Source organism: Odocoileus virginianus, chromosome 8, assembly GCF_023699985.2.
Source record: "Odocoileus virginianus isolate 20LAN1187 ecotype Illinois chromosome 8, Ovbor_1.2, whole genome shotgun sequence".
Classification (NCBI taxonomy): Eukaryota; Metazoa; Chordata; class Mammalia; order Artiodactyla; family Cervidae; genus Odocoileus; species Odocoileus virginianus.
This window is the reverse complement of record NC_069681.1, coordinates 37,956,311-37,980,504: the sequence shown is the minus strand read 5'-3', so window position 1 is coordinate 37,980,504 and position 24,194 is coordinate 37,956,311. Positions and strand designations below refer to the sequence as shown.

Below are 24,194 nucleotides of genomic sequence, written 5' to 3'. Positions count from 1 at the left end.
CACCTGGGATACAGAAGAAGCTCCTACGTTTACTTGCTTTATGATGGGTTTCTTTCCCCTCTGCACTCATCAGTTTTAATAGGTTAAAACACTGCACACAGGCTTCCTCCAAAAGACTCTCCAAGTCTGGAGTTTGGTTAGAACTGGAGGCCCATGTAAAACCAAGCTTGTGGCTGGGCTGGTTGGGCACTGTCCTGACACATGACATGAATGGAAAGGGGTGGGGAGGAGTGAGGGACGCTGTCCCTGGTTACAGACATTCAGTTCTGAACCTCCTTACCATCAAGAGGACAAGATTGCATGCAAGCTGCACTGACCCAGCTCTTGAGCAGCAGAAGCTCATAACTGCAAAGGCTATACTGATTAAAAGATACAAATACTGTATCAAGTTCTCTGTATCAGTATCACAAGGTTTTTTGTTTTCCATTTATTTTTATTAGTTGGAGGCTAATTACTTCACAACATTTCAGTGGGTTTTGTCATACATTGACATGAATCAGCCATGGAGTTACATGTAGTCCCCATCCTGATCCCCCCTCCCACCTCCCTCTCCACCCGATTCGAGCACTTGTCTCATGCATCCCACCTGGGCTGGTGATCTGTTTCACTACAGATAATACTGTGTTCTTTCGAAACATCCCACCCTTGCCTTCTCCCACAGAGTCCAAAAGTCTGATCTGTATATCTGTGTCTCTTTTTCTGTTTTGCATATAGGGTTATCATTACCATCTTTCTAAATTCCATATATATGTGTTAGTATGTTCTTTATCTTTCTGGCTTACTTCACTCTGTATAAAGGGCTCCAGTTTCATCCATCTCATTAGGACTGATTCAAATGAATTCTTTTTAACAGCTGAGTAATATTCCATGGTGTATATGTACCACAGCTTCCTTATCCATTCTTCTGCTGATGGGCATCTAGGTTGCTTCCATGTCCTGGCTATTATAAACAGTGCTGCGATGAACATTGGGGTGCACGTGTCTCTTTCAGATCTGGTTTCCTCAGTGTGTATGCCCAGAAGTGGTATTGTTTTTTAAGAAATCTCCACACTGTTTTCCATGGTGGTTGTACTAGTTTGCATTCCCACCAACAGTTATCACAAGGTTTTAAAACTGATCCTTCACTAGAAAACACAAGCCAGTATTGGTTAAATTGAACAGAACATGGGAACCTGTCAATTCGGAAGAGCTACTCCATGAAAACAAGTTAATACATGATATTAGAAAGGGGACGCATATTTACTGGTACAGTGTTCTGCAATCTCTCAGTTTTGATTACAAAAGCAGGCCTTACAATACTGATTTCATACAATATGCATCATTTGCCAAATTTTAAGTTTGTCCTAATTAGATGATAACAAGTACTGCTGTTAGTCTTCCCCATAGATGTCATTTTTCTTGCACTTTATTTCCTCAAAGTCAAACTCGGATCCTGTCATCCTCTTATAGATGTCCTTAATGTCATCACAGGTCATCTCAAAGTGAGTTGTTGCATCATAGGTATGGGATATAGAGATCTGGCTTTCTGTTCCCAAGTCTTTTGGTACAAGGAGGTCACTGACGCTAACGAATTTCTGCTCAATTGGTTCCAAGAGGTCCAGGGCTGGTCTGATTTCCTTCTCGGGCTCCTTGGTCTCCACCATTGTGCTGGCGATGGCAATGTACTTGCCCTGTGTAGCCACATTGTGTGTGGAGATCATGCAGACATAGATATCTGACTTCCAGTTGACTTGATTCTGTGGAATAATGATCTGGCAGGAGTTGGCGTCATTGGTGTTTCTGATGGGGTGGCTGAAGATACAGATGACTCTGATCACCTGGTCCACATTTTCTACTCGATCTTTCACATAGCTGGGATCACAGATGAGCTACTTACAGCGAGCAATCTCTCCTTCAGATTTTACACCAATCACCTTTCCATTCTGCATAATTATTTCTTCAATTGGTTTATTCAGCATGTAGTTACCTCCATAAATAGCACTTAGCCATGCAAATCCCTGTGGCAGTTCTCCAAGGCCGTAGAGTGGATAAAGGTATGGGCTTTTGCCATATCTTGCCAAAGATTCGCTGTAAAGTTTAATCCTATTAATGGTTTCACATCATTGCTGATCTAAATAGTCATCAGTTCTGTAAGGTGCCAGGGCATGACCAGTAAAATCTATAACATCTTGGCCCAAGTCAAATTTCTTATACACCTCTCTCATTGATGTCTTCTTAGGATCAATGCCCTCAAAAGTTTGAGGATCGTTCTCATCAAAGTTGGCAACATATACCAGGAATTTTCTGAATCGACGTTTTTCAAACAGCCCCATTAGGCTAGATGCCAGGGCTTCAGTTCCTTCCGCTTCAGTGGAAGGAACGTTGTAGATCTTTCCTCCCTTATAAACAAAGCTCCCTTCAGTCACTTTGAAATCCAGATAGTGAGTGACCTCCGTAAAAAGCAGCATCTTAACCAGCTGACCACTTGCCATAAGGAACTTGGGGATTAAGTCAACATTCCAGTCTCTTCCTCTGCCCATGGATGCTGGTGGAGCTCTGGGTATCTTAAATATTTTGTATAAATCTTCCAGCGGTGTTATAGATGCACTCTCTCCTCCATAATACGGGTTTCTATCCATGTGAATAACTTTCTTCCCATTCACTGACATTATACCTGACAGGATACATTCCGTCAGGCCAGTGCCCAGCACGAGCACGTGGTACTCCTCAATCATGGCGGGGCCGGGCGCGGACGGAGACCCAGAGAAGGCTCACAGCTCTAGGGATCTGGGGCTGTGGCTGCCCCGAAGAGGAAGCGGAGGATGTGGAGGCGAGCGCTCAGGCCGGAAGGGGCCCAAGGGAAAAGGGACGCAGGGGCAGAGGCTACACAGAGCTGGCCAGCAGAGAGCCAGCCTGCCACCTCAGATGGGAAGAGAAGAACGGGACGGGGAGGGTAGGGAAGACTGCGAGGGTGAGCCATTCTGCTGTTTTTAAGACTGCATGCAAGTACTGCATTTCGGACTCTGTTGTTGACTATGATGGCTACTCCATTTCTTCTAAGGGATCCTTGCACACAGTAGTAGATATAAAAGGTCATTTGAGTTAAATTCACCCGTTCCAGTCCATTTTAGTTTAATGATTCCTAAAAGATTGTGGTTCACTCTTGCCATCTCCTGTTTGACCACTTACAATTTACCTTGATTCCAATTTAGCTTTTACTGTGCATATAATCCAATCTCCAAAACAGTCCCTAAAAGTCAGGCACTTTATTTTTCTTTTGGCTGTACCTCACAGCATTTACTCTGTTTACATTTAAGGTGTTATCAATAAGTATGTTCTTATTGCCATTTTTGTTAGTTGTTGTGGATTAGTAGGTCTTTGTTCTTCCCTTGGTGGTCATAGCAAACACCCTCTTCCAACAACACAAGAGAAGATTCTACACATGGACATCACCAGATGGTCAACACCAAAATCAGACTGATTATATTCTTTGCAGTCAAAGATGGAGAAGCTATATATAGTCAGCAAAAACAAGACAGGGAGCTGACTGTGGCTCAGATCATGAACTCCTTATTGCCAAATACAGACTTAAATTGAAGAAACTGGGAAAACCACTACACCATTCAGGTATGACCTAAATCAAATCCCATACGATTATACAGTGGAAGTGAGAAATAGATTCAAGGGATTAGGTCTGATAGACAGAGTGCCTGATGAACTATGGAAAGAAGTTTGTAACATTGTAAAGGAGACATAGATCAAGACCATCCCCAAGAAAAAGAAATGCAAAAAAGCAAAATGGCTGTCAGAGGAGGCCTTATAAATAGCTGTGAAAATAAGAGAAGCAAAAAGCAAAGGAGAAAAGGAAAGATATACCCATTTGAATACAGAGTTCCAATGAATACCAAGGAAAGATAAGAAATCCTTCTTCAGTGATCAGTGCAAAGAAATAGACGAAAACAATAGAACAGGAAAGACTAGAGATCTCTTCAAGAAAATTAGAGATACCAAGGGAACATTTCATGCAAAGATGGGTTCAATAAAGTACAGAAATGGTATGGAACTAACAGAAGCAGAAGATATTAAGAGGTGGCAACAATATACAGAAGAACTGTACAAAAAAGATCTTCACGACCCAGATAATCACAATGGTGTGATCACTCACTTAGAGCCAGACATCCTGGAATGTCAAGTTAAGAGGGCCTTAGGAAGCATCACTACAAACAAAGCTAGTGGATGTGATGGAATTCCAGTTGAGCTATTTCAAATCCTAAAAGATGATGCTGTGAAAGAGCTGCACTCAATATTCCATCAAATTTGGAAAACTCAGCAGTGGTCACAGGACTGGGAAAGGTCAGTTTTCATTCCAATCACAAAGAAAGGCAATGCCAAAGAATGTTCAAATTACTGCACTGTTGCACTCATCTCACACGCTAGTAAAGGAATGCTCAAAATTCTCCAAGCCAGGCTTCAGCAACATGTGAACAGTGAACTTCCAGATGTTCAAGCTGGTTTTAGGAAAGGCAGAGAAACCAGAGATCAAATTGCCAACATCTGCTGGCTCATCAAAAAAGCAAGAGAGTTCCAGGAAAACATCTATTTCTGCTTTATTGACTACACAAAAGCCTTTGACTGTGTGGATCACAATAAACTGTGGGAAATTCTGAAAGAGATGGGACTACCAGACCACCTGACCTGCCTCTTGAGAAACCTGCCTACAGGTCAGGAAACAACAGTTAGAACTGGACATGGAACAACAGTCTGGTTCCAAATAGGAAAAGGAGTACGTCAAGGCTGTATATTGTCACCCTGCTTATTTAACTTATATGCAGAGTACATCATGAGAAACACTGGGCTGGAGGAAGCACAAGCTGGAATCAAGATTGCCGGGAGAAATATCAGTAACTTCAGATATGCAGATGACATCACCCTTATGGTAGAAAGTGAAGAAGAACTAAAGAACCTCTTGATGAAAGTAAAAGAGGAGAGTTAAAAAGTTGGCTTAAAACTCAACATTTAGAAAACTAAGATCATGGCATCTTGTCCCATCACTTCATGGCAGATAGATGGGGAAATAGTGACTGACTTTTTTTTTTTTTTTTGCTCCAAAATTACTTCAGATGGTGATTTCAGCCATGAAATTAAAAGACACTTACTCCTTGGAAGGAAAGTTATCACCAACCTAGACAGTATATTAAAAAGCAGAGACATTACTTTGCCAACAAACGTCCATCTAGTCAAGGCTATGGTTTTTCCAGTGGTCATGTATGGTGTGAGAGTTGGACTGTAAAGAAAGCTGAGCATCGAAGAATTGATGCTTTTGAACTGGTGGTGTTGGAGAAGACTCTTGAGAGTCTCTTGGACTGCAAGAAGATCCAACCAGTCCATCCTAAAGGAGATCAGTCCTGGATATTCATTGGAAGGACTGATGTTGAAGCTGAAACTCCAATACTTTGGCCACCTGATGCAAAGAGCTCACTCACTTGAAAAAACCCTGATGCTGGGAAAGACTGAAGGCAGGAGGAGAAGGGGACGACAGAGGATGAGATGGCTGGATGGCATCACTGACTCAGTGGAGATGAGTTTGAGTAAACTCCAGGTGTTGGTGATGGACAGGGAGGCCTGGTGGGCTGTGGTCCATGGTGCCACAAAGAGTTGGACATGACTGAGTGAACTGAACTGTACCTCATAGCATCTGGGGTCTTAATTCCTCAAGCAGGGATCAAACCGGTGCACCCTGCAGTAGAAACACCAAGTCTTAACCACTGAACCTCCAGGGAAGTCCCAAATCATACTTCTTTAAGAAGCAGAACAAAAGAAAACAGAATCAGAGCTCAGGAGGAGTTGGTCAATTCAATGCTCCACAATTACAGCAACTACATATTGGGTCTAATAGAAGCACCCCACATGCAATGACTTATTTTTAGTACTCACAACAGCTTGAGATGTTGATACTGTTAACTGTTGATAACTGTTAACTGTAAGGGAGAGAAAACTGTGGTGCACAGACATGGAATTCTATGTCCTGTGTTTTTTCCCACTATTTTGTACTGTCTGCCTGATTAAAATCATTTACTAATGGCTGAATTCTAAAAGCTCTCCGCAAAGCATCTATACACCCTGTAATTCTCAAAACCCTGAAGTTTCACAGAAGCTTCTCCAGGGAGATAATCACCTTTGAAAAGGTAGCTTTGCAAAACTCTAACTGTAAGACACTTAAAATCCGTGTTTCCCTTTAGGAACCTCTCTAGCGCTAAACAAGCCATTGATCCTTTTGTTCTCAGAATTGTGGTTATCACCTATATGCAAAACAGAAAAAGAGACACAGATGTAAAGAACAGACTTTTGGACTCTGTGGGAGAAGGCGAGGGTGGGATGTTTCAAGAGAACAGCATTGAAACGTGTACATTATCTAGGGTGAAACAGATCACCAGCCCAGGTTGGATGCATGAGACAAGTGCAAGGGCCTGGGTACTGGGAAGACCCAGAGGGATCGGGTAGAGAGGGAGGTGGGAGGGGGGATCGGGATGGGGAACACATGTAAATCCATGGCTGATTCATGTCAATGTATGACAAAAACCACTACAATACTGTAAAGTAATTAGCCTCCAACTAATAAAAAAAAAATTCAAAAAAAAAGAATTGTGGTTATCAATGGATAAATTGCAGCACCTGAGGAAGTCTGAGTCCAGAAATATGAGTAAATTACTAAATCGCACACACACACAAAACAAACAAACAAGAACAAATGAAATCTGGTATCTCATGAAAATATCTGTTGAAAATATCTGCTGTTCAAAATATGCTCTATTGGGCCAAAAAAAGACCAACACTTTCATGCAATTCAAAAAACCCAATCAAATTAAAAACAATTAAACTTAGGTGCCTTATAAAAAGAACTAGTGAGAATGCTATGAGTTACATACCTGAGATACAACTGACATTTTCTTTCTTAAATCATGAAGTCCCATGCTAGTTGTCAAGATCTCATCAATCCAAATTCTACCTTCTGGTTCTGACAATCTAAAAAGGGCAGCTATGAGGGAACTTTTTCCAGCTCCTGTTCTTCCCACAATGCCAACCTGTAAAGAGACCCAGGAGGGATTAAGATTTAATACGCAACAAACCTGGGAGAAACCCTGGATATTGAAGATGAATTTTTAAAGTTGTATATAAACAGCAGTCTATACGTTTCTAAATCATGGCCCTGCTAATATTATGGGTCAGAAGATTCATTGTTGCAGGCCGAGGGGCTGTGCTGTGAATTGTAGGATGTTTAGCAGTAGCCATGAGCTCTATGCACTAGATACCAGAGGCACTCCCACATTGTAGCAACCAAAAATGTCAGACATTTGACAACTGACCCCAGGTTGAGACTCCCTCCCCACCCCCAGTCCTAAGGAAAGTTAAAAATAACAGTATCAATCTACTGGCAATGAAAAGCCAGAAGTCTCCTAAGTGATCCATAAGAAGTCAGCTTAAATTATCTTTATTCCTACTGTCTTTATATTTTGACCTTGAGAATTATGTGGGTAAATTTACAGAGATGTCAACAGGTCAAGTCAGAAGCGTTATATTTTATGAAAAAAACAACCAAACAAACAAATAATCACTTTCTCAGGGATCTGTTATTTAAGAGGAATTATTCTTTGGTAGAGAAATTAAATCACTTATGTTAAATATTTTGATTATATTCTATCTTGAAAGGAAACATCTTAAAATTATAAAATGCAGTTCTCAGTATCTTAATAGACAGAGGCCTGTAGACAAAATACACATAATGAATTGAACGACATTTGCTATTTATATGGGACCTTTCTTCTCAGCACTTCAAAGGCATTTTATAAGCAAATTAATACTTAACAATTGCACTTTGGAAAAATACATGTGAAATGTCAGTCTAGTCATTAAAACCAAAGCAGAGACAAATTAAGTGCATGAACTACAATTAAAACATCATGCAATATAGGTAAAATGCTGATCAGGAATAAAATAATACTGTAAGAACTGGCTTTTCACTGTGCACATTCAAACAGTGTATGCAGAAACTGCCTTTTATAACCAATGAGTTTGCCCAAGAGATAAATTCATCTCTATTTAGGAATTTGTAATCAATGAGGAGAATAAGACATGCTTTCAACCATTTATAAATTAATTCAGTAAAATTTTAAAACTCATGGCTTTAAACAGAGAAGAACTAAATCTTTCTGAACACTGTAATAAGAATGCTCATACATGGAACTTTTCATGTTTTCTATTTGAATATTTCCTAAGCTTAGAATCTGTCTGTAAAACCAACCTTGGCATTTCAAAAAATAATTTATCTTTATTGAAACTAAATGTAAGAAAAGCAGCTTTAGCTAATTTAAATTATCTTTGTGGCCATTTTGTACCTTATGTTAAACCATAATTTATATGATATAGATGGACCATTCTCTACATTTAGGCAAGTCCTTGTGTGTGTGTGTATGTGTGTGTGTGTAGAGATACACATACACACAACTCATGGGTTCTGTGTACAGACAGGCCTCAAAGATATTGCAGATTTGGTCCCAGATCATTACAATAATGTGATTATCACAAAATAAAGCAAGTCATATGAATTTTTTTTCTGTGCATATTAAAGTTACTTTTGCACTATACTGTAGTCTACTAAGTGTATGATAGCATTATGTCTGAAAAACAATGTACAGTCCTTAATTTTCAAGTACTTCACTGCTATAAAAATGCTAACCATCACCTAAGCCTAAGGAACACTGATCACAGATTATCACAACAAATACAATAATGAAAAAGTGTGAAAGACTGCAAGAATTACTAAAATGTGACACAGAGACACAAAGTGAGCAGATGCTGATGGAAAATGGTGCTGATGGACTACCTTGATGCAGGGTTGCCACAAATGTTTAACTTGTTTAAAAAAACAAAAAAACACTATCTGTGAAGTACAATAAAGCAAGGTATGCCTGTATTTCTGGGTGTTTTCATGTGTACATCAACACTCGCCACAACACATGTGAAAAATTATGTTAGAATATGCATATGTCCCCACGAAATCAGCTCTGCTGAAATTGACCCATCTGTGCAAATGGGAACATTTGTAGACTTTGTGCAATTGGCTGAGATACGACAAGGAACCTTCTCACAGGGTGCTCACAACCAGAGGACTGTGAACTCCAAATGAGAAGAGTAAGAAAAAAGCAGCTCAAAGAAAACTCAGTTCTGGCTGTTTCTACAGTTCAGTCATCAAAACTACAGTCTAAAAATCCTTCCCAGGTCACCAATGTGTTTAACCAATTGCCCATGGAGAGTGCCACCAATATCAGAAAGTTTATATTACTAAAACCAAAGACACCTGGAGACTGTCTTATTTTAGCTGCTTTGTTACTGCCCATCCTGTTTTCCCAAGCAGGCCAAGGCTGGTCTCTGATGACACACCAACTTATTAGACACTTGCACATGGATCTCTCTTCATACATGAAACCCAACATGATCAACACTCAATGCCCAATGTAAAACAACCCTTTCTTCTGACTTCCCCACTTTACTCTCATTACTCTCTTAGGCTCACAACCCTTACTTACAGCCTGCCCTGAGTGCAGCATGATGCCAAGCTCGGAAGACTACTCTATTTCATAACTCAAACCATTATTTTAATGGCCACATTTAGCATCTGAATGCCAGGCTGTATTACCTTCTAAAAGAACAAAGTAAAACAAATACTTCCCTTAATCATAATTGATACAGGTGAATTTGAAAAGCAAATGAATATTAGCCATCACCCCAGCACTCTGGCAAAACCATTCTTAAGATGTTGATGTAGCCCTGTGAATTCTTAAAGATCCAAATTCATATATTTAAACAATATGAGACTAATATTAACATACTGTTGTAATCTGTTTTCATTTAGTATTTCATAAAAATACTTATTTTAGTGGTTACATATTTTTACAGTATGTGCTATGTGTGCTCAGTCATGTCCTACTCTTTGCAACCCCATAGACTACCAGGCTCCTCTGTCCTTGGGGATTCTCCAGGCAAGAATACTGGAGTGGGTTGCCATGCCCTCCTCCAGGGGATCTTCTCGACCCAGGGACCAAACCTCCTGCATTGGCAGGTGGGTTCTTTACCACTAGAACCCCAGACTATTACAGTATACTGATTATTTATTCAACAAACTCCCTAGTGGTGGATATTTAGGCAGTCTAATATTTTGCTATCATAAAAAATTCTGTGTTAAATAGAAGCTAAATCTTTGAAAATACCTTAATTAGTTTCATAAGATAAATTCTCAGATGTAGAATTGCTGAAAATCAGATATGAACATTTTCAGAGGAAGCTTTAAGTACTGCCAACCTACCTTCCAGAAATGTGATACCATTTTCTACTCCCACCTGTTTTTCTCCACATTCACAAACCTGGGTACTATAGCTTTGTTTTAATCCACTTCAACTTGTTTCCAAAAAGTGGAAACACTTCCCCAGGATGTCTTGCTGGAGGCACAACAACTACAGGCTCCCTGCCTGCCTCATCTGCCTACTCTTATTCACGTGCCCTCACTGCTCAGATTAAACTCCCAAAGGCTGGCTCTGTGCCCATCACTCCAACCCAGGACATCTCTTCTACAAAATTATCCCCACTTAGTTCTCTAATCTTCATCTCCACAAGTCAACTTCTTTGGGGTTACTAGCTAGTAGTGAGGGTTGAACATGAAAATGTGTGTTACACACCCGGTTGTTCTATTCCCTGGATGCTTTGCAGGTGCCTCTTCATTCACTGGATCAAGGCATCATCCTTTTGTTTATGCTGGTCCTAACTCCTGGAATGCCTTTCATGAGTATTTCCATCTGCTGAAACCTTAATCATACATCACTAAGTCTGTCTCTCACAGCTAATTCCTCAGAAATGTTCTCCCTGTCCCCTCGTGACTTTTTTGCAACCCTCAGTTCAGTTGCTCAGTCATGTCCAACTCTTTGTGACCCTATGGACTGTAGCACGCCAGGCTTCCCTGTCCATCACCAACTCCTGGAGCTTACTCAAACTCATGTCCATCGAGTCAGTGATGCCATCCAACCATCTCATCCTCTGTCACCCCCTTCTTCTCCTGCCTTCAAACTTTCCCAGCATCAGGATCTTTTCCAAAGGGTCAGTTCTTAGCATCAGGTGGCCAAAGTATTGGAGTTTCAGCTTCAAAATCAGCCCTTCCAATGAATATTCAGGACTGATTTCCTTTAGGGTGGACTGATTGGATATCCTTGCAGTCCAAGGGACTCTCAAGAGTCTTCTCCATCACCACAGTTCAAAATCATCAATTCTTCGATGCTCAGCTTTCTTTACAGTCCAACTCTCACATCCATACATGACTAATGGAAAAACCAGAGCTTTGACTAGACAGACCTTTGTTGGAAAAGTAGTGTCTCTGCTTTTTAATATACTGTCTAGGTTGGTGATGACTTTCCTTCCAAGGAGTAAGTATCTTTTAATTTCATGGCTGAAGTCACCATCTGCAGTGATTTTAGAGCCAATAAATAAATAAAGTCTCTCACTGCTTCCATTGTTTCTCCATCAATTTGTCATGAAGAGATGGAACCGGATGCCATGATCTTAGTTTTCTGAGTGTTGAGCTTTAAGCCAACTTTTTCCCTCTCCTCTTTCACTTTCATCAAGAGGCTCTTTAGTTCTTCTTTGCTTTCTGCCATAAGGGTGGTGTCATCTGCATATCTGAGGTTATTGATATTTCTCTCAGCAATCTTGATTTCAGCTTATGCTTCTTCCAGCCCAGTGTTTCTCATGATGTACTCTGCATATAAGTTAAATAAGCAGGGTGACAATATACAGCCTTGACATACTCCTTTCCCAATTTGGAACCAAACTGTTGTTCCATGTCCAGTCCTAACTGTTGCTTCTTGACCTGCATACAGATTTCTCAGGAGGCAGTTAAGGTGGTCTAGTATTCCCTTCTCTTTAAGAATTTTCCAGTTTGCTGTGATCCATGCAGTCAAAGGATTTGGCATGGTCAAAAAAGCAGAAGTAGATGCTTTTCTGTAACTGTCTTGCTTTTTTCGGTGATCCAAAGGATCTCTCAACCGTAACAGATGTTATGTTATCATTTTTAAAACTTCCATAAAAATTCTGACCACCTCCTCTCTTACAAAGCTAATATAGCCGTTTTCTTATTTCTTCAATGGAACTGGATGTGTTAAATTGTTGTTTAGTGTCCCAGCTGTGTTCGATTCTTTTGCAACCCCATGGACTTTAGCCTGCCAAACTTCTCTGTCCATAGGATTTCCCAGGCCAAAATACTGGAGTGGGTTGCCATTTCCTTCTCCAGGGGATCTTCCCAACACACAGATTAAGCCGTGTCTCCTGAACTGCAGGAGAATTCTCTACCACTGAGCCACCAGGAATGTGTTAATAGTAGGATCTAAGCTGGATTTGCCTTGGTACTACCTGTATTACCTGTGAAGTCCTACACAAAAGAGGTTTCTGTAGAAAGCTGAGATTTTTAACTAAGGCTAGAGAAATTTATGGGAAAATCTTTTACCATATATAAGCTGGACAGAGAGACAGACATGTCAGATAGTCCCTATGGTACAATGGTTCCTATAAGTACAATTGCAAAATTCTAACCTCTCATTTTCAGAGACAGACAAGAATTTACACTTTGTTAGTGTCTAAGGTGGCTCTGGTGGTAAAGAATCTGCCTGCCAATGCAGCAGACACAAGAGATGCAAATTTAATCTCTGGGTTGAGAAGATCCCTTCAGATAGGAAATGGCAACCCACTCTAGTATTCTTGCCTGGAAAATTCCATGGACAGAGGAACCTAGAGGGCTACAGTCCATGGGACTGCAGGGAGTCAGGTGCAACTGAGCACACACCCATACAAGGTCATTTTGCACTTTACAAAAATGACAGTTTTCTTTCTCTAAGCATCTACTGTGCACTGGTCTCCACTCTGTTTTACATGTCTTATCTTGTTTAGGTTGTATAACTACCCTAGAGGTTAGGTCCTATCATTTCCATTAAGGAAAAGAAAAGATTGAGGCTTATAAGATGAATTAGTCTGCCTGAAATAACAGAGCCCATAAGTAGCAGCATGGGACATAAACCCATGTGTCAGCCTCTTTTCCATCTGCTGATGGCCTCCTTATTACCTGGATGACCTGACACCTTATTAGGTCTCTGTCTAGACAGAGAACATGCGGAGAGGTGTAGTTGCACTTATAACAACTGGCTTTACGTATAGGTCCTATTGCTAAACAGTTAAAACATGATTTCAGTACAGGTACGTATAACATGTTAGGTGGAACAAGGGGGCTGACACCTCTGAGGAAAGAGGATACCTGAGGTCAGGTGGGCTGGCTGTCAGCAGGAAAAACCAACACCTACAGCTGGACTGGAAGAGAAACCTGCAGTTAAGTGGGGCACATGAAGAGACCTTATGCCCTGCTTAGGGCAGCAGGACTCACTTTGTATCCCATCAGGTGGTGAAAGGGCCCACATACACTGCTGCCATGGTCTGTCTCTGACTCCAGATCCAGGCAGGGCTGAGCCTGGAAGAAATCCCCCCAGTCCCTGCAGGAGGCTGGTGTGGCAAAGGCAGGAGCAGGATGAAAACTGCCTGTGATGGAGACAAACTCCATTTAAAGATGCAAATAAATGAAGTAGAATCTCACAGAATTAAATTATGATATAAAGGCACAGTTTGTAGAATATGAAAGTATATAAATCTGTAGGGTAAGTGGCACAGAACTTTCCAGAGCCTCATGCTCAGATACTAGAGATTCATGGGAGATTCATGAACCTAATTTCAAACTGTCAAAGGATGTTTCTTGGAAAGACAGTCTCTTAAACAAATGGTGCTGGGAAAACTGGAAAGTTACACATTAAAAAAATGAAATTAGATCTACCTTTGACTCCATACACAAAAATAAGCTCAAAATGGATTAAAGACCTAAATGTGAAACTGGATACTATAAAATTTCTAGAGGAAAATATAGGCAGAACACCCTCTGACATAAATCATTGCCATATCTTTTCTGATATGTATCCCAGAATAATGGAAATAAAAATAAAAATAAATAAACAGGACCTACTTAAACAACTCAGTGGGTAAAGAATCTGCCTGCACTTGTCTCATGCACCCAACCTGGGCTGGTGATCTGTTTCACCCTAGATAATATACATGTTTCAATGCTGTTCTCTAAAGTGCTCGGGCCGGGTGCACTGGGAAGACCCAGAGGGATCGGGTGGACAGGGAGGTGGGAGGGGGGACCGGGATGGGGAATACATGTAAGTCCATGGCTAATTCATTTCAATGTATGACAAAAACTACTGTAATGATGTAAAGTAATTAGCCTCCAACTAATAAAAATAAATGGAAAAAAAAATAAAAAATAAAAAAATAAAAAAAAAATCATTGTTCAAAAAAAAAAGAAGCTGCCTGCAATGCAGGAGACCTGGGTTTGATCCCTGGGCTGGGGAGATCCCCTGGAGAAGGAAATGACAACCCATTTCAGTATTCTTGCCTGGAGAATCCCATGGACAGAGGAGCCAGCAGCCTACAGTCCATGGGGTCACAAGAGTAAACCACCAACCACCACCAATTAAACTCAAAACCTTTTGCATAGCAAGTTCAGTTCAGTTCAGTCACTCAGTCATGTCCGACTTTTTGTGACCCCAAGAATCACAGCATGCCAGCCTCCCTGTCCATCACCAACTCCCGGAGTTCACCCAAACCCATGTCCATCGAGCTGATGATGCCATCCAACCATCTCATTGTCTGTCATCCCCTTCTCCTGCCCTCAATCCTTCCCAGCAACAGGGTCTTTTCCAATGAGTCAGCTCTTTGCATCAGGTGGCCAAAATACTAGAGTTTCAGCTTCAATATCAGTCCTTCCAATGAATATCCAGGACTGATCTCCTTTAGGATGGACTGGTTGGATCTTCTTGCAGTCCAAGGGACTCTCAAGAGTCTTCTCCAACACCACCAGTTCAAAAGCATCAATTCTTCGATGCTCAGCTTTCTTTACAGTCCAACTCTCACATCATACATGACCACTGGAAAAACCATAGCCTTGACTAGGTGGACGTTTGTTGGTAAAATAATGTCTCTGCTTTTTAATATACTGTCTAGGTTGGTCATAACTTTCCTTCCAAGGAATAAGCGTCTTTTAATTTCATGGCTGCAGTCACCATCTGCAGTGATTTTGGAGCCCCAAAAAATAAAGTCAGTCATTGTTTCCACCCTTTCCCAATCTATCTGCCATGAAGTGATGGGACAAGATGCCATGATCTTAGTTTTCTGAATGTTGAGCTTTAAGCCAACTTTTTCACTCTTCTCTTTTACTTTCATCAAGAGGCTCTTTAGTTCTTCACTTTCTGCCATAAGGGTGGTGTCATCTGCATATCTGAGGTTATTGATATTTCTCCCAGAAATCTTGATTCCAGCTTGTGCTTCCTCCAGCCCAGCATTTCTCATGATGTACTCTGCATATAAGTTAAATAAGCAGGGTGACAATATACAGCCTTGATGTATCCCTTTTCGTATTTGGAACCAGACTGTTGTTCCATGTCCAGTTCTAACTGTTGCTTCCTGACCTGCATACAGATTTCTCAAGAGGAAATAATAAACAAAATGAAAAGATAATCCACAGATCAAGAGAAAATATTTGAAAACTATGTGACCAATAAGGGATTAGCCCCAAAATTTTCAAAAAGCTGAGGATGCTTAACAGCATCAAAACAAACAATCCACTCAAAAAATGGGCAGAAAACCTATATAGAAATTTCTCCAATGAAGACACAGAGATGGTCAATAGGCACATGAAAAGATGCCTAACATCACTAATTACTAGAGAAATGCAGATCAAAACTACAATGAGACATCACGTGACACCAGTCAGAATGGCTATCATCAAAAAATCCATGAACAATAAATACTGGAGAGGGTGTGGAGGGAAGGGAATCCTCCTACACTGTTGGTGGAAATACAAATTGGTACAGCCACTATGGAGAACAGTATGGAGGGTTCTTAGAAAACTAAAAATAGAGCTATTTTATGACCCTGCAATGCCATTCATGGGCATTTATCCAGAGAAAAACTTTATCCAAAAAGATACTTATACCCCAATGCCCATTGCAGCACTATTTAGAGCAGCCAAAACATGGAAGCAATCTAAATGTCCACTGACAGAGGAATGGATAAAGAAGCTGTGGAACATATATACAATGGAATATATCTCAGCCATTAAAAATAATGAAATAATGCCACTTGCAGCATCATGGATGGACCCAGAGAGTGTCATAATGAGTGAAATAAGTCAGACAGTGAAGGAGAGATATTGGATGAAATTTCTTATATGTGAAATCTAAAAAGAAATGATACAAATAAACTTACTTACAAAAGAGAGTCACAGACTTCAAGAATGAGCTTATAGTTGCTGGGGAGAATGATAGGGAGAAGAGATAGTTAGAGCTTGGGATGGACATGTACACACTGCTGTATTTAAAATGGATAACCAACAAGGACCTACTGTGTGGCACAGGGAGCTCTGCTCAATGTTGTGCAGCAGCCTCGATGGGAGGGGAGTTTGGGGGAGAAAGGACACATGTATATGTACGGCTGAGTCCCTTCAAGGTTCACCGGAAACTATCACAACATTGTTTGTTAATCGGCTATACCCCAACACAAAATAAAAAGTTTTTTAAAAAGAAAAAGGTGTTTCTTGGGAATCATAGGTTATCAGTCATCAAAAATTGCTTCTGGGAGAGAAAGGACTTTACTGGGAGGTCCTGTTCAAATGCGATGCTGAGTCAAGAGGTCTGGGTGAACCTGAGACTCTAAATTTCTAAGAAGCTCCAGGAGATGCAGGTGCTGCTGGCCCTGACATCACAGTCTGAGTCACAAGGAATTAGGAAGCTGGCAGGGGAAGTGGGACAATCTGGGAGCGAGGAGAGGGGTTGCTGAGAGAATATTATGTAGAAATGGAGGAAATACAGGAAACTAATATTTTTGCACATTATAGCAAGTATATACATCTAGTAAGCATTTGTATAAAATGTATTATCCAAGTTACAGCTCTGAGCAAGAAATAAAACAAAATTTTCAAGAGCTGGAAAATGCTTTATAATGGCCCAGTTACTTTCTAAAATGAGCAAATCAACCAAAAATCATCTAATTTAAAATTGGAACCTGTGTTCAGAAGCTGCCCAGGAAGCCTGGGTTACTGTTTATTTCATTTGGGGTTTTTATTTTTACTTGCTATTTCTTCTGAAAATTAGGTACCAACATAGTACCTATCAATTTTTCCCATTGACTCTTAACTTCCATGAATCAGGATAGCAGAAGAAAATGAGGGAAAGAGAATAAAGCCCCACTTCTATTGGGTGGGCTCATACCCACCTCCCCTCCCCTACCCCAGCAGCCTCTCTCAGTTAAATCCAACACCAAAGGGGTATCCAGGAGTGACAGGGGCTGGGACAGGTGAGCAGGAGGGGGAACCTAGGATGCACATAGGTGGAGTGAAATCACTTGTGAACACGCTGCCCAGGTACAATCTCCAAACAGAAATGAAGCTAACAGTGAGATTGTGAGTAGATCAAGACCCAAATCAAAGTCAAGTTATTACATTTATTAATTCAGTCTCCAAATTCAATTTTCTCTCAAACATTTTAGAATTGCAGGTAATCCTATGATTTGAGGGTCTTAAGATGGAAGAATACAAATCTGTTATGTTCCTAAATTGTACTATGATGTTTCTTAGATAATTCACATTTTATAGCTTTGGGGAAATTTAGGGCATTCAAATTAATGAAATTATGTTGACAATGGAAAATTTGATGAACATGGTGCAGTAAGTTAAGCAAATAATCCCTACAGTGCTCTCAGGGACAAGACTGCATCAGCAGCTGTGCTTAATGTTAACTCAGCAGCAGTCCTTACCTTCTTGCAATGAAACTGGTAATACTTAGGAGTGAGTTTTTGCCCTGTGACTCACTAAAGCTGTTCCCTGTGTCTCATTTGGGCATTAGGTTGAATATATATTTCTATCACAAGGGTACCATTCATTAAATTATTGCTATACTCCACTAGGTAGGTATGTGGCAGAGAGGGTTTTAAAGAGTGGTTATTTAGAAACTTAATACACTAGGTAATTGGTCGTTTATGGAGTTGTCTTGTGTGTGTATTTTGGTCACTGATGCTCACACCTGTATGTTACTCACTCACCCTCAAAACTAGCAGTCCTCAGCACCGTCTCTGTGCCCCGAAGAATGCCACTGTCAGAGGAATAAACTTGAAAATAAGATGTTTCCTGGTCCTAAGAGGCTGCAGGGTTCTGTGAGATACAGACCCCAAATCACAAAGCATATTACAATTGCTATATTTTATTTTAATTATGGTAAAATATTTGTAATAGAAAATTTACCAATTTAAGTATTTTTAAGTGATTATAATGTTAAGTATATTCACATTGATGTGCAGCCAACCCCCAGAATGTATTTTCCCTTTTAAAACTGAAATTCTGTACCCATTAAAAAATAACTCTCCATTCCCTTCCCTCAGTCCCTGAAACCACCATTCTACTTCCTATCTTTACGAATTTGACTACTTTAGGAACCCCATATAAATAGAATCATACAGTATTGTGTCTGGGTTATTTCACGTGTCATGAGGTCCACAGGGCTCATCCAAGGTCAGAATTTTCTTAAGGCTGAAAAATATTTCATTGTAAGTATATACCACATTTGCTTATCCATTCATCTGTCACTTTCATCATGGACACTAGGGTTGCTTCTAACTTTTGGCTACAAGAACACAGGTGTACCATTAGCCCTATTTTTTTTTTTTTAATTTTTCACTGAAGGACAATTGCTTTAAAATATTGTGTTGGTTTCTGCCAAACATCAAGATGAATCAGCTATAGGTATTATTAATCCATAGGTATACTTATGCATACCATTAGCCCTATCTTAAAAGAATATGTAAGTGCTGTGGAAGTATAGAGGTGATTGAAGAGGCAGATGTTTTAGAGTTGACCATGAAAATGAGGAGACTTCCACAAGCCAGATGACAGAAGGGAAGGGTCTCTGAGGTAGAAGGTGGCTTGTGCACACTGGCAACAGGGAGGATGTGATGCTTTGGGAGAATCTACACATGACCTGGGTGCAGAGGGTGTGTGAGTGTGAGGACTTGAGGCTGGAGAGGTAGGTGGGAAAGAGCTTCCTACCACCTTGTCTGTTCTGGTTTAGTCTCTTCTTCAGGACTTTGCCCTGGTCCCAAATGAGGGCCCCAAGCTGGAGTGTGAAAGGAACATCACCAGCAAACATGGATGCTGGCAGGTCCAGATCAAAAACTTCTCTTCAGTCTCTCATGAGGATCTTCTTCTGCTCCCTTTGATTTGCTTTTGCCTTTGAATGAGTCTCTAGGCCCTACCTCCATGGGGGGCTCTGGTTCCTCACCCAGGACATAGTCATGATTCTGGGCTCTTCTCTGAAGAGCCCCTGCTGGAGTGGACTTAGGGCTGCACTATGGTTCCAGCAGCAGCTCACCCAGCCCAGTAAGGATCAGATCTGTGCTAAAGAAAGAAGTAGTCTGTGAGTGGGAGGGCAGGCGGATGGCAGCTAAGTGTTGGTGAGCAAAGGACAAGTCTATGGGAAAGACCCAAGGGACAGAAGAGGAGGTCGCAACCAGAGAGTAACATGGGAATAAGAGAAGATTCCAAAAATACAAAGAAGGCTAGAAAGGAAGGAGATACTGAAGACTTAGTGTCAGGGAGCCAGGGCTGACTTCCAAGACTCCACATGAACAAATAGGTGTCACACATAGTATCCTCTGACAGGTTACATTCCAGCCCAGGACCCAGAGTCCACCAACCACCATGAGTGGGCTCACAACATAGGGAAAGAAAGGCTGGGATCCCCATTCTATGATCAGTTTCCAAGAAGGATTCACCTATGATGTCACTGATCTAATCTGCATCCATGAGGAACAAAGAGAAACCCCGACACACTGACAAGGAAGCCAAGAGCAGATGTGGTGCTAAATCTTTAGCCAGATATGAAAGAGGAAATGGCGGAAACAAACCTTTTTTCTTGAGAAAATGTATGCTCCCAGGTCCTTCAATACCAGAGGCTCGTCCAAGCTGTACCTGAAGTCCACATTGCTAAAGGAAATAGCTCCAATGTAGGGCCAGTATGGTGGTGGACGATACTCGAGTTCCCAGGGAGCTTCTTTCTCAAGGTTTATATATTCAGTCCCTCTTTCTACTGAAATCATCTGAAAGACATATGGGGTTAGCATCAGAGGGTCTTATTTATGGATGTTCAGAGACTAAATGAAACATTCTGCCTTTATATCTTTACATCAGCTTTTCTGTGGTTCAGAAGATCTCAGGTCTTAGCATCCACAAAAGACAGAAGTAGGAGTCTGATGAGGCCTTTGATGATTTGCAAACTTGTTCAACAATTTGTAACACTTTCACTTACAGCTACCTCCTTCAGCATTATACTAAAACTAAAAGAATTAGAGAATTGAATGCTAAGATTTTATTGATCTACTTTACACACCTGAATAAAAAAACAAAAGAATTTTGTCAAAGAAAAGAATATCTGTGGATGCCAATCAATAACGTGTGACTACAGAAGGGCCACGTGTTATCGATGAGCAGAACTGGATGGTCATCAAACTTCATTTTAATAACTAGTCACTTGGGAATGCAAATTAGTACAGCCACTATGGAAAACAGTGTGGAGATTTCTTAAAAAGCTGGAAATAGATCTGCCATATGACCCAGCAATCCCACTTCTGGGCATACACACCAAAGATTTTATTTTTATTATTTTCCCTTTTTAGGAGAAGTTGCAAATATTCAAAAGAGATTAGAATTTACATGTTGACTAAGGCCTCCTAAACAACAATACCTCCATACCTTTAAGAGCACATTCTGAGAGGGAGTTTATCCTACTAGAAAGAAGGAGCACCAGCAAATTCAGGTGTTCAACATGCACAAGAATAAATGCTAAAATGAGGGGCAGAGGAACCTACTAATTAAGTAAATGAACCCCAAAATACTGAATTTTTCTTTTACCAAAAATGAGGAATTACTCATTAACAAACAAAAATAAACAAGCTGCTAAAAAATTAACTTATATCCTCTCCACGATTTCAGAACCTCCCTCCTACGGACACATTTATTATATCTGAAGATAGTTCGTGATGAATATAAAACCTTCTGACATGGCACATATAAGACTGAGAAAAAGATGTGTATATTTTATTTTACATTAACTTTAAGGAGATGGAGGAGGATGTAAAAAATCTTTGTTAACCATGATTTAAAAACAAGTTTTACTATTTTACATAAGAACTACTTTTATACCATTTAATGGCAAGGCAACTTAAAAAGGATAAGAACGTTAAGAGAAACATCACCATATTTTCTACTTCGGTGCTTTGCCTGATGCACCACTGGAGCATCCCCATGAGCGTGAGGGTGAGAGACAGGACCAGGCCAACCTGCCCAGGAGTCAAAGCTAAATGAGGAAGAAGAGGAATAACGTCAGTCTCATTCCCAACCCCTCACTCAACTCTTTCTGTCACCTTACAAAGAACGGTCCTTTATATTTAAATTGTTTGCATGTAGTGACAGTATTCACACTTTTACCATCTATTGATAGAGACCATGGCACAGTGGAAAAAAACCCACTATGAATTCATAGGCTATTAGATGAGTTTATTAATCCTAATAGGACTGACATACATTTGACAGTATTATATAGGTGAGGATTATATCATCCTGACTTTGATCATTATGGTTTCAAGAATCATTGTGTACTTTCACTTTTTATATCTCAATGCAGCTGCATGTGAAACCACAAAAACAAAGCAATGGATTTTAAGAGCCAGTGCTTTTAAATCTAAAATACTACTCCCATTGTTCCATATCAAAGATTCAGGGATTTCCTCGACAGTCCAGTGGTTACAACTCAGTGCTTTGACTGCCATGACCACAGTTCAATTCCTGATCAGGGGACTAAAATCCTGTAAGCCACATATGGGGCAACATAAAAATAGAGATTCAATGCTGTTACTATGGAATAGCTAGCAATGGTGAATTCATGCCATACGTGCCAACATCTGCTCATCTGGTACCCACACAACAGTGAGAATACTATTCTTTGCTACAGAGATAGTTCTTACCCCTGTGTACTAGGTCCTTATAACCAGGAGGTTTGGGTAGCCTAAAGCTAAAACCTAAACTGAACAAAACCTAAGCTGAACAAAAGCTTAATTGTACACTTGGTTCTCTCCTCCCAACTATGGGACACATTCAGAAGGTCAGCTTGCTACAGCTGCGTAGACCTCAACCTATTCAAAGAAAGATTAAAAACAAAAAATAGAAGGGCTCATCAAGACACAAATGACTTCTTAAGGACAACACTGTGGACTCACATGCTCCAAAGACTTTAATACAATTCATTAGAACCAAACAGTATATATTAGGCAAGGTGGAAAGAACTTAATAACTTCAGATGAAGTTATAAACCATAAGCATACTGCAAATAGTCATTCACATCTATACTTACTTTCTGCCAGAATCAGGGCCCCAAAGGCAACAACAGTGACATAGATGGCACAGGTGACATCTAGATACACAGCAAGCCATCGGGACGTCGTCAAAAGCAGGAACCACGCCTCTGGATTTGTGAACCATAATAAGTGTAATACATAAACAGAAAAAAACATGTTAGCTGCTTCTCATGAGGGAGAGCATTTTCTCGGTTGAACTACAGAAGATTTTACACAAGGTAAGGACAGCAAATTTACACACCCAAGGAGCCTGAAGATTCCAGAGAGCTAGGTTCTGACATAAGATAATGTATAAGACACACAGGAATCAGTCCAGGGGCTTTGTGGAAAGCATGCATCGAAAAATTCAACCCATGGGTTATAGACAGAAATATAATCATAAGGAAGAAGATGGAAAAATAGTCTCACTGGTGTGTTTCCTACTGTGCTGGAGCTCAATGTGAGGATCATCTTCTCACAGGGTCGACTGCTCCCAGCTCTCAGACAGCAGAGAGCACAGGTCACAGTCTGATTCCAGCACCTTCTGCCCTCACTACAGGGCCCTACATGTGTCTCCTTTCAGAAACCAGTGTTTAAACAACTATCAGCCAACAGAGTCTGCATGTGGCTTTCAAAATCCCCTTTTATCTTCAAAATTCAATAAAGGTTAGAGAGATAGGCCAAAATTTTATAGACTTAGAAGAAATTCTGAAATTTCTACCTAGAAAAATATCTTTACTGATACAAAGAAATATACATCAAGTGGGCAGAAAATCAGGAAATCATTTTCCTCAATCATGTTTGCCACCCTGCACACTGAAAAGTGTGTCAGCAAACCACAGCCTATGGGCCAAGAATGGCCACCACTTAGTTCCATAAATAAAGTTTTATTGGAACACAGCCACAGTTGTTTGCTGATGTATTACCTTTGCCTGTCTTTGTGCTACAACAGGAAAGTTGAAAAGTTACAACAGAGACAGCAAAGCACACAAAACCTACAATATTTTCTATCTGACTCTTTGCCAAAACAAGTTTGTTGACACCCCTTCCACCCTCGCACCCCACCCCACCCCCCCACTCACCAAAGTAACAGAAAGCTACAGGGCTCCATGAAGGAAGGACAGTGCAAGCCAGTCAGGGGAGAAAAGCAGGGGGTGACAGCAGAAGAGGGGAGCACAGTGGGGATGCTGAGAGGAAGGGGTGGAGGAGACAGGCATGCAGAGGGCGATGTGCGGCAGCGCAGAGATTGGTGCTGTCCAGCAAGACCACCTGAGAGGGATGTCAGACCTTAGAAGGCAGCAGATCCCATCTCTTAAATCATCTCCAGAAACTTACAGACCTGAGTGCAAATCCTGGTGTGAGTCAAACAGTTCCTGAAACGTCTGTTCAGCTTTGTACGCCCGGATGGTCCAGACTCCCCGGAGAGAAGATGCTAAGAGGGAAAACACTGGGCTCCGTGCTGGGGAAGCAGAGACAGACACACGATAGAGAAAGTCAGGGAGGCTGGATGTGAGGGAACCACTGCCTCCCGGGCTCTGTGGTCACACGTCCTGCCAAAGGGCACATGTGGGGCTTCCTGGAGTGCTGCCTGGGGGAGGAAGGATGACATCCCTTTTGGAAAGAAGCCTCCATGTGACCCTCAA

At 40.8% G+C, this 24,194-nt stretch overlaps 1 protein-coding gene and 1 pseudogene across 1 annotated transcript in view; both read right to left on the bottom strand.

Annotated features, from left to right (window-relative positions):
• LOC110127198 (ATP-binding cassette sub-family C member 4-like) overlaps nt 1-24,194 on the bottom strand; it is a 173,325-nt gene that overhangs the window by 40,376 nt on the left and 108,755 nt on the right. Inside the window, 5 exon segments of the mRNA XM_070471119.1 lie at nt 6,906-7,061; nt 20,068-20,259; nt 21,415-21,515; nt 22,569-22,679; nt 23,891-24,010. Of these exon segments, the coding sequence (XP_070327220.1) occupies nt 6,906-7,061; nt 20,068-20,259; nt 21,415-21,515; nt 22,569-22,679; nt 23,891-24,010 (680 nt within the window).
• Nucleotides 1,107-2,757, bottom strand: LOC139036327 (rab GDP dissociation inhibitor beta pseudogene; annotated as a pseudogene).